Source organism: Moschus berezovskii, chromosome 22 (assembly GCF_049115385.1).
Source record: "Moschus berezovskii isolate FMDL1 chromosome 22, NW_MosBer_1.0, whole genome shotgun sequence".
Lineage (NCBI taxonomy): Eukaryota > Metazoa > Chordata > Mammalia > Artiodactyla > Moschidae > Moschus > Moschus berezovskii.
The window spans coordinates 63,185,957-63,196,936 of NC_142481.1; the positions used below are offsets into that span (position 1 = coordinate 63,185,957).

General features: G+C 40.0%; 1 protein-coding gene across 1 annotated transcript; it reads left to right on the forward strand.

Annotated features, from left to right (window-relative positions):
- Positions 1-2,272: 2,272 nt before the first annotated feature.
- Positions 2,273-6,922, forward strand: UQCRFS1 (ubiquinol-cytochrome c reductase, Rieske iron-sulfur polypeptide 1). The gene is made up of 2 exons (XM_055413182.2): positions 2,273-2,554; positions 6,103-6,922. Exons 1-2 carry the CDS (start codon positions 2,341-2,343, stop codon positions 6,711-6,713), a joined length of 825 nt encoding a protein of 274 aa, XP_055269157.1. The 5' UTR covers positions 2,273-2,340; the 3' UTR covers positions 6,714-6,922.
- The last annotated feature ends 4,058 nt before the right edge of the window (positions 6,923-10,980 follow it).

A 10,980-nucleotide genomic window follows, 5' to 3' on the forward strand; every position in this document is an offset into this window, starting at 1 on the left:
TTCCTTCCTTCACCATTCATCCTTCACTTACTCTTACCCATCTCAGGGAGTTGTTGCGATATTAAATATGTTATTTTATGTAAAGTACTCCAACTGTACTAGCTGCTCTGGAAGGGTCTGGTTTGATCATTTGGATTGTTGCTTGTCATAAAGAGTTGGACAGGACTGAGTGACTGAACTAAACTGAACTGTAGAGAAACTTCATTGGTTCACACATGCATCACCATCACAATTCTTGCTAAGCCTGTGTACTGCCTGTATTAATAATTACTTGATATTTAAATTGGGCTTCCCAGCTAGTGACATGGTAAAGAATCTGCCTGCCAATGCAGGAGCTGCAAGAGATGCAGGTTAGATCCTTGGGTCAGGAAGGTACCCTGAAGTAGGAAATGGCAACGCACACCAGTATTCTTGCCTGGAAAATTCCGTTTATGGAGGAGTCTAGCGGGCTACAGTCCATTGAGTCGAAAAGAACTGGACACAATTAAGCATGCACAAAGGCAATTATTTAAATTAACTTTTCACTGAATAAATGTAATCTCATTACAGTCATCAGAAAATCAGTGTTGTTACAAAATATGTACCATAAAAATAAACTATTGTTAAGTCTTCTCTAGATTCAATTACCTAAAGGCTTTGAATTTATTTTGTAAAAGGGAGATTAGTAAATCTTGAGAAGAATTAAAGATTAACACCAAACTGGGACTTTCTCTTTGGTATAATCAGAAGAATTTAAAAAGGAGTAAAAATGAAGTAACATTTTCATTATGTGATAGAAAGTGATTTAGGAATTTATCTCTGCATGCCCTGAAATCAGCCTTAGGGAGACAGAGTCTCCCCACCTCACAATTTGCTGGCTATCTTGTCCTGTGAACATAATTCCTCTAACCTTCACTTTCTTCATTGGTAAAAGAGTACTTATAAAGAAGTTGATTATAAATGAAAGAATGAAGGTAAAACACAAAATCTAATACATAGTAAATGCTTAATAAACATAAGCCACCACCATCACCATTATTATTAAGCTTTGCACATAAGTCTCTGGACTTTTAAAAATGTTTTAAAGTTTTTAGTTGGATAACAATAATATTCATTATAGTAAACACATAGCGATTACTACAACAGGTTCTTCTCTAGGTTTTATATGTATATGTTAGCCGTTCATTCATGACCGATCCTTTGTGACCCTGTGGACAGTAGCCCACCCGGCTCCTCTGTCCACGGTATTCTCCAGGCAAAAATACTGGGATGGGTATTCCCTCCTCCAGGGGATATTTCTGATGCAGGGATCGGATCCAGGTTTCCGGCATTACAGGTAGATTCTTTACTGTCTGAGCCACCAGGGAAGCTCTTTACACATATATATATATGCCCAGCCATATTCTGTCTATGGGGTCACACAGAGTCGGACACGACTGAAGTGACGCAGCAGCATATTTTACATATATAAACATTTTACATACGTTAAGAATTATTATTATCTCAATTTAAACTGTTATGATAATTCATTCTGATCCCTCGTTCCCCACAGATGAGGTTTTTGTCCGGATGCAAAATTGGCCCCCATGACATTTCTGGTGGCCTCCTTTGACGCCTTTCTTGGGGCAGATACCAGAGGCAGACACTCAAGCCGCTAGACATTAGGGGCTAATATTAAAAAGCAGAGACATTACTTTGCCAACAAAGGTCCGTCTAGTCAAGGCTATGGTTTTTCCCGTGGTCATGTATGGATGTGAGAGTTGGACTATAAAGAAAGCTGAGCGCGGAAGAATTGATGGTTTTGAACTGTGGTGTTGGAGAGTCCCTTGGACTGCAAGGAGATCCAACCAGTCCATTCTAGAGGAGATCAATCCTGGGTGTTCAGTGGAAGGACTGATGCTAAAGCTGAAACTCCAATACTTTGGCCACCTCATGCGACGAGTTGACTCACTGGAAAAGACTCTGATGCTGGGAGGGATTGGAGGCGGGAGGAGAAGGGGACGACGGAGAATGAGATGGCTGGGTGGCATCACTGACTCTATGGACATGAGTTTGGGTGAACTCCAGGAGTTGGTGATGGACAGGGAGGCCTGGTGTGCTGTGATTCATGGGGTCGCAAGGAGTCGGACACGACTGAGGGACTGAACTGAAGGAGATTACTCCCCCTCCGGCGCGCGGGCCCTCGCCCCGCCCTCGACGCCGCGGCTCTCCAGGCTGGCCCCGCCCTGTGTGGAGGCGGGGCTTCCCCTCTGCCGGCGCGCTGACGTCACGGTCCCGCGCCCTCTCGTCGCCCGTTCGCGCCTGCGCTGCGGTTCTAAGGTCGTCCCTGTGACCGGCTTCGATTTTGGATCTGCTGTCGCCATGTTGTCGGTCGCCGCCCGCTCGGGCCCGTTCGCGCCGGTCCTGTCGGCCACGTCCCGCGGGGTGGCGGGCGCGCTGCGGCCCCTGGTACAGGCCGCGGTGCTCGCCACCCCGGAGTCGCCTGTGCTGGACTTGAGGCGTTCTGTCCTGTGTCGGGAGTCGCTGAGAGGCCTGGCCGCAGGCCGGCCTTTGGTCGCTTCCGTGGGCCTCAACGGTGAGCCGGCTGAGGGGTGCCTCTTGTCTTGCTCCTTCCGCCCCTGGACGCAGGGAGCAGTCGAGAAGGGCAGGGGGCTGCGGGAAATGCAACAGAGCCCTGGTTGGAAATGGCATGGCCTGCGGGCCGGGTCGACCTTGGTTAGGCCTCTGCCCCTCCCCAGGCCTCCGTGTCCGCACCTGTGCGGGTGTGACAGTGATAGATTTGAAAACTGATTTAGCCATAAGCTCTCACCAAGAGTATATTTCACGTCTCTTGTCCGCAGTTCCTAGTTTATCTTTGGTGCCTTGTTCTCAGTTTTTATGCACTGTTTGGAGATCCTTAATTGGCAGCTTTGTAGTCTACCTTTACCTGCATAGTTGTTAAAAAGGGACTATCTTTGGCGCCTCTTGAAATGTTGAAAGTTGGCAGTGCTGGGCTCTGGTTTCCACTCTCATGTGTACTGTGCTTTGGTCGCACCCTTCATTGAAGCAAGTGCTTCTCCAGTTCATCACAGTCCTCATAAGGCCTGCTTGATTCTTTATGTTACTTGCCTGGCCCCAATGGACCTTTGCGCTACACCAAGTGTCCCCCACACTCTTAAGTCGGTCTGCATTTACCCTTTTACCTTTACTTTAAACGCCCCTCCCAGTTTTCCACATTTCCAAGTTTTACCCATCCTCTCAATCTCAGTTCAGGATCAGGTCAGTAAAATCTTATGTTGCTGATTCCTTTATGTTTTATAGCACATAACACTTTCTTTTCTGTATTGGATTTATTGAGGATTCCTCTGACCTTGAGCTTCAAGGTATAGAGAGTATCCTTTATTTTTCTAGCTTCCACAACCTCAGATTTTGCATGTAGTTGGTGCAGAGTATTTGTGAATGAATAAAGTGGCAGTTTTTCTTAGTGTGCACTCGGGTTTTAGAGAAATTGCCCAAACCAGTTATTTGGACCCAAATGAGAAACAATTACGGAGGAGAAAATTTCAATAATAAAGATGAAAAATATCTTGGAATTTGTCAAATGGCTAAAGAGTTTCTTCTAAAAATCATGGGCTTACCTGACTTTTCCAAGAAATGGTAGCGGTATAGGGCAAATCTGTTTTCTGTAATCATGCTTTTAGCTTGAAGCTTAAGTACATGTTAAAATTTTCTGTATAGATGGTTTGTGGAAAGATGGTTAATGCTCTGTTGAGGGTATGGTGAGGGGCAGTTGAGTGAGAAGAAGATCCTTGAATTGAGATACATTAGAGCTCACTTTAAAACAAAACCGTTTTGTTATAATGCCTTAAGTTTTCTCCATTTCTAGATGATGTTTCTATAAGTATTGATTTTGTTTTCATTAGCGCTAAATATAGCTAACTTTTGCTACTAAAAGTCACACCTAATAAATTCATGTGAATTATTTAGAGAATGATTTTTACAATATAGCAGTTTAATTTCCCAAAGTGTTCTTAATGATGGAGTTCAGTATAAAGTGTAACCTACTAGATAAAATGGGAGTAGACAACGGGATTTCTTTTGCTACCAAATCTCTGGAAGATAATGTCAAAGTCATTCTCTCTAGTATTCTGTGCATTTCCTTGTGTGCAAGGATTGTAGATAGGGCTTTTAAGTATGAACTTGGGTTTCTTCATCTTTTAGGTATGCTGTGCTTCTCTTTCCTGTGTAATCCCAGACAGTGCTAGGGGAAAGTAAGTCACACTTACGTAGGGTAGTATGTGATACAATATCACTTTGCCATAGTTGCGAGTATCCAGTAGTCACTACCTGTGTTCTGGTCCCTTCCAAAAAATGTTGAGTGAGTTAGAGAAGTACATAGAGTGATTTTGATAGGTTTCTCCTTTGTTTTTGACTACTTATGGCTTCCATAAAATTACTGACCATGTGAAACATATTCCTTATTGTAATGTTTGACTGCTCAAGGAAGTATGTTAAGGTGAGACAGCCTAGTAGGTCAAGTAGAATTGCAGCTTATATGACAGTGCTTTTTATAAGTTCATGTTTCTTTTGGAAACAAAACCGAGGAGTTTTTAGTATCTCTTTTTCTAAAAAGCAGATCTGTGTTGTAGATTTTTTTAAACAAATATGCAGTTTGCAAAAGAGATTTATTTTCTGAAACATACTTAAAGGTGATATCATAAGTTAATTTTTTGTCAGACATTAAAAAATGTTGTGGGACAGGACATACCTGTTGTTTGAAAAAAAAAAAACAAACTGTTGCATCCATAATACAATAAGAACCTCCAAGTTTTGAACTTTCAAAGATTGGAACATGTGTTCCATCAGCGTCAGGTGTGAGTGAAATTGCAGCTTGCCCTTTGTCTCCTGTATTTCTGACTGTTCTTCAGCTCTACTATCTCCCACCTCCTCTCCCTCCTCCAGTGGGCACCTCTTGCCTTTTCATTTAATGCCAGCCCCTGTTTGCCAACTGTTGTACTTCTGTACTTTTCAAGATTAAAAATATGTATTTATTTTTTGTGTTTGTTTTTTATGTATTATTTGTGTAAAAAGTATTATAAACCTGTTACAGTACAGTTCTGTGTAGTTGATTGTGTTAGTTGGGTACCTAGGCTAACTCTGTTGGACTTAGGAACAAATTGAACTCACAAATGTACTCTCAGAACAGAATTCATTTGTATGTGGGGGACTTACTATATTGCATAAACAGTAATTATTTGGTTATTTAATGTTCATTTGATATTAACATCTGGCATATTTATGGCCTGGAGTAGAGTGTCCCAGTTGAGAGATCCACAGCAGTAAAAAAATAATAATACCCCACCCTTAATAGATGTTATTGCCTTTCACTGATGTTATATGAAAAAAATTGCTCTTTTTTATACTAAGTTGAAATAATTGGTTCTTTTGGAGCTTTCATTTGATTTTGATAGTTACATAGTCTGATAAGGGTGCCTTTTCTGCCCATTAGTGGTTTTACTTGAATTTTTACACTCAAATCTAAAATAGAAATCTCTTTAAGTTTTCTGCAACTAAATTTATACTGTTTACACAGTGTTTATTATCTTACAATTCTTAATTTATGAATTTTTAGAAGTTTGGAGAGCAGGTAGATAGGAATATAAAGTTAGACATTTGGTTTAATAAGATGTTCACATCAATTTAATGAATGGACTAGATGAGTTTTAGGGTCTCTTCTAATCCAGAAAATATGGATGATATTTAGCATAATTGCACAGTATATTTTAGCAGGTTGGTTTTTTTGAGAGTTAAAATATTGCTGTTTGCAGTACTGTTTAACTTTTTTTAACCTGATGCACTGAATTGTTACAAATTCTGAATCAGCAGTGTTTAATCAGGTGGAGTCAATTATACATATTATGATTTCATACCAGTGTGATAGGTAGTGGTTGACTTAATTTTATTTTCAGTATTTTATTTGCTGGCATTGCCAACTTGGCCATTTCTGAGACCAGTGAGTGCCGTATTTCATGTTTTAATAATTTTATTTTTGCTTATGAATTCATAAGGGCCCATTCCCTGATGTATGCCTCTTTCAGGGTTCTCATCTAATTGTGTTTTTTTAACCTTCTGTTTATTTTGCAGTCCCTGCTTCTGTTCGTTATTCCCATACAGACATCAAAGTGCCTGACTTCTCTGACTATCGTCGCCCTGAAGTGTTAGATAGTACAAAGTCTTCAAAAGAGAGCAGTGAGGCTCGAAAAGGTTTTTCCTATTTGATAACTGCAACAACTACTGTGGGTGTTGCATATGCTGCTAAGAATGTCGTCTCTCAGTTTGTTTCCAGCATGAGTGCTTCTGCTGATGTGTTGGCCATGTCGAAAATTGAAATCAAGTTATCCGATATTCCAGAGGGGAAGAACATGGCTTTCAAATGGAGAGGCAAACCCCTGTTCGTGCGCCATCGAACCAAGAAGGAAATTGACCAGGAAGCTGCAGTTGAAGTGTCCCAGTTGAGGGACCCACAGCATGACTTAGAACGAGTAAAGAAACCTGAATGGGTTATCTTGATAGGTGTTTGCACTCATCTTGGTTGTGTACCCATTGCAAATGCAGGAGATTTTGGTGGTTATTACTGCCCTTGCCACGGGTCACACTATGATGCGTCTGGCAGGATCAGGAAGGGGCCTGCACCTCTCAACCTTGAAGTTCCCTCATATGAGTTCACCAGTGATGATATAGTGATTGTTGGTTAGAGACCTGGACTCAAGTTATAGGCTTCTTTCAGTCTTCATGTCACCTCAGAAGAGTTACTTGAGAACAAGCCTTCTGTACTTTGAATTAGTTGATTTGAAAATTAAAGAATTGCTATTAATGTGTTTGCAAGCATGTAAATTGAATTTAATGTTGAATACTTCCCAGCATTCACCTAAAAAAGCCACCATTAAACATTGTTATGCTCAAAGGTTGCAGTGTCTTTGATAGTTAATTCTAATTAAAAATTGTAGACCAGTGTATAAAATATTTGTGAAATCTGTAATTGACTTTCTTGTTTATTTACCTTCTTCTGTCAGGGACAGATATTCTACAGAGCTCATGATTAGGTTGAGGTAGAATTAGCTGGTCATCTCCAAGACCTGTGAGATGTTTTTTGGCATTGGCAGAAACAATAGTATCCAAGTTTCTTTGCTGTTTTGCACACCTGGCTGTGCACACCTTCCACTCTCACCTGTATGAAAGGCCAAGAAATTTTATTAATCATTTATGGGAGTAACTCATTAATTAGAATTTTTCAGTTTTAAGAGGCAGTGGTATGTTATCTGAGAGAAGCTTTCGAAAATGAAAGTGCTGCTCTGTTATTTCCTTTGGTGGAGGTATTTATGTCCCCCAGGGCTCATACATCCATTCTGTCAAGAGGCAGAGAGGGCATAGTATATCTGAGATTTAATACTACCTTTGTGTGAAAATGATCCTGCTGGTTTTGTTTCTTTGATGGTAACATTTTGAGGTGCTTCTTCCAGTTGGATTTGCAGACAGCATTTTTCACTGTGAAGTGAGGGTGGGGATAGGGAGACAAACCTGAATTAACCCCCTCTTCTTTCTGCCTCTTGCTTCCAGTTCACAGGTTGAATAAGAACAAGATCTGGTATTCTCTGTAGGAACTGGAAGTGGGCTTTGCCCTTTTTTGAGATCACAGATATCTTGATAGGTTTGTCTTGTCTTTTCCATTTGGAGGTGGGTTAGTAATGTACTCCACTGGGCACACCTTGTGATCCACATGTTTTTGTAAAATAGCAAGCGAGGTTCAGTGATTACATCTTCCAGAGGGAACTGGTCTTTCAGGGTTCTAGACCTTAACATCTGTGTGTCAAAATAGAAAATGTCAGTTTCCAGGCTTTCAAGTAGATACTAATCTTTGGTTCATTTTTGCCATCAATTCTAGAGGGAAAATTAGGTATGATATACAGGGCACTTAATAGTATTTTGTTCCAGATCTCCATATAATGACATTTAGGTTCAAGTATTTAGGTATATGTATGAGACAAACCTGCAAATTTACTACTTTTGGACATGTTCTCTATTTTAAATGGAGGACTCTGACCTTTCGTACCTATGTAAATTACCAAGGAAAAGTTGGTATTGTTTCATTTAAGAATAGTGAAACTGTATCATGTATGAGTAATACATGTTTATAGTGTTTGGTTTTAATATTTGGATCGTTTCATGTGAAGTTTTTTTTTTCCCCCTGATTTATTATGAGGCCAAGAGAATCAGTATCTATTTGTTGCATATTTTGCTTGTTTATCATTTTGGTGAAGATTCTGTTTTTTAAATATTCATGGGCAAAATCCTATACCTTTTTCTATACTCATGCTACTTTGTAATGGTCCCAATTGCCCACAACTTACTGTTTAAAACTACAGTACCTCCAGTAGAAGCTGACAAATTTTGAGGTCGTTTTCTTTAAGTGGTCTCAGGAGCTATTCATAACTTCTTAGGATATACTAATATAGGAACTTTGCTGTATATATTTTACATTTGTAGAATTATTGCTTGGAGGAACTTTGTGGGGTGATAAAGATTCAACTTTTAATTTGAAGGTGAATTAAACCTTGAGTAGCAGCAGCAGCAGCAGAGACCTTGAAACATTGAATGAATCCTTAGAACCCAGCAAATTGTGTGACTGTTCATTTGTCATCCTGTGTCAAAAAGTATTAATAACTATGTTATTTGTACATAATTGAAGCTGCTGAGCTCCAGTATCCAGCAGGTAGTTGCTAGTTGTTAGTTGCATGAGTTGGGGGCATGGTGTAGTGGAAGAAGTACTAAACTAGAACTTTAGGGTTTTCTCGCTTTGCCATTTCCTAACCATGGGCCTGTCACTTAGGAGAGTTGTTCTCTAAGAATCCTTCCAACTAAAATTTTATGAGCCCCTTAATCTTACTCCCATAATAATGAGAATTGATTTCCTTAGGTAAGCATTTGTTGTATTTGGTCCAGACTCAGGTAGAATTATTTTAATTAACAGAGCCAACCTTTCATAACTAGTGCTCAGCCAGGGTTTAGCTCTGCTGCTTTATGGGGCATTTGTGGCCATCACTGGATTGTCAGAGTGGTTGCAGGGTGCTTTCAGTATTGGGGGAGGTGGTTCTGAGATGGGAAAGCAGGAATGTAATATGTTCAGTTAAGGAAAACAGAGCCACACACTGGGGGGAAAAAAGTGCTGCCAAAAATGTTAATAGCACCATTTTTCTATAGAGAAAAGTTATATTTTTCTCCTACCCTGAAGTGATACCTCAAAATAGTTGATGTTTTCATATTTGAAATGCCAAAACAACTGCATTAGAGGCTACCTGGTAGTGGAGGACAAGAATAGGCAATTTCCTAGATATATCACAGGCATTTTGTGCTGGAATTGCTGTATTTGGTGGACTGCTTATGTCTTTCATGATACTTTGACTAATGATGTTAAACCATTAAATCCCAGTATCCCATTTCTAAGAAGGTTTTTCCACAAGTGACTGGACAAGTAAAATTACTTTATACGACATTGTTAAATGAGTGGATGGATAGAGCAGATCTGTGTTAGCTTTTTTTATTTTGCTGAAACAAAATCCTAGATATTAGGGAGAAAAATGAGGGACACCTGACCAGTTGGCTCCCTGATGTGAGATTATTAGAATGTACTTCTCTATACAGGGAATTGGGACAATCTTGAGGTCCATGCCACATGCTCTTAAAAGAGGGGTTATAGGAAAGAGTATTTCTTTAAAAAGAATTTGTTATGAGATAGAACACCAAATTTACCATGATTTTTTGGATCATACCTTTGGAAAACCTTTGACTCAGTCCGAGTCCTTATCTAATATCAAAATGTGCTATTAAGTACTCTTAATTTTTCTGAACAATGGGAATGTACTGTTTGTCTGAATTTCAGAGAAGTCATTCTTCATTCTGCTGCTGCTGAAACTCATTTTCTGTGTTTTCATGTCGTGTGAATTATCATTGCATTTTTTATATTAACCCAAAATGTCCATATTTTTCAGAATGATATCCTTGACTCACTGTTCTAACACATTCTCACCTGTATTTTCTAATGACTCCCCTTGATCACTTCTCTAAACTTCATACTCCATTCAGCTGCTTAGCTGGCATCTGTGCATGGACGTTGCATTAACACCTGAAACTCAAAATGTCCAAAAGAAAAGGAAGTCCTGTCTTTTTCTGAAGCCATCTTCATTGCAGTTGGCAAGCTTAAAACTTCTAGTCCCTCCTGCCTCCTTTTCCATTACAGTCAATCCCCAAACCCTGCTAATTGTGTCTCCTTAATAAAATAGGTCCACTACTGTCTCTGCAATTTGTTTTTCCATTGCTAAGTTGTGTCTGGCTGTTTGCAACCCCATGAACTACAGCATGCCAGGCTTTCCTGTCCTTCACCATCTCCCGGAGCTTGTTCAAGTTCATGTGCATCAAGTTGGTGATGCCATCCAACCATCCCACCCTCTGTTACCTCCTTCTCTTGCCATCAATCTTTACCAGCATCAGAGTCTTTCCCAGTGAGTTGGCTCTTGGCATCAGGTGGCCAAGGTAATGGAACTTCAGCTTCAGCCCCAGACCTTCCAATGAATATTCGGGGTTGATTTCCTTTAGGATTGACGACAATCTGTAGCATTCTAATAATGACAAACTTTTAGAGCACTGACTCCTAGTCACCTAGGCTAAGTGTACTTTATGTATATTATCACATTTAAAACAAAAAATCCTATCACGGAGGACAACCAACAAAAACGTGGTTGCTATTCCTAGGTTACAGAGAAACTGAGGCATGCAGAAGTTCCTTGTTTACAATCACAGCTGGTAGGTTTTATTTCAGTCCAAGGAGTCTTGAGTCCAGAGCCTGTATTTCTGATCACCATCATATACACATATACATATAATTGAAAAAGATCTCAAAGCACTATACCAATTTCTTGTCCATTTTTGCTTGGTCTAATTGCAGCAAGATTCCAAGAAGGTCTTTCC

Excerpts from the sequence above, each read along its gene's own strand:
- UQCRFS1 (XM_055413182.2), top strand. The coding sequence starts at position 2,341 with ATGTTGTCGGTCGCCGCCCGCTCGGGCCCGTTCGCGCCGGTCCTGTCG. Across the intron at positions 2,555-6,102 it reads CGCTTCCGTGGGCCTCAACG|TCCCTGCTTCTGTTCGTTAT; the intron begins GTGAGCCGGCTG and ends TTTATTTTGCAG.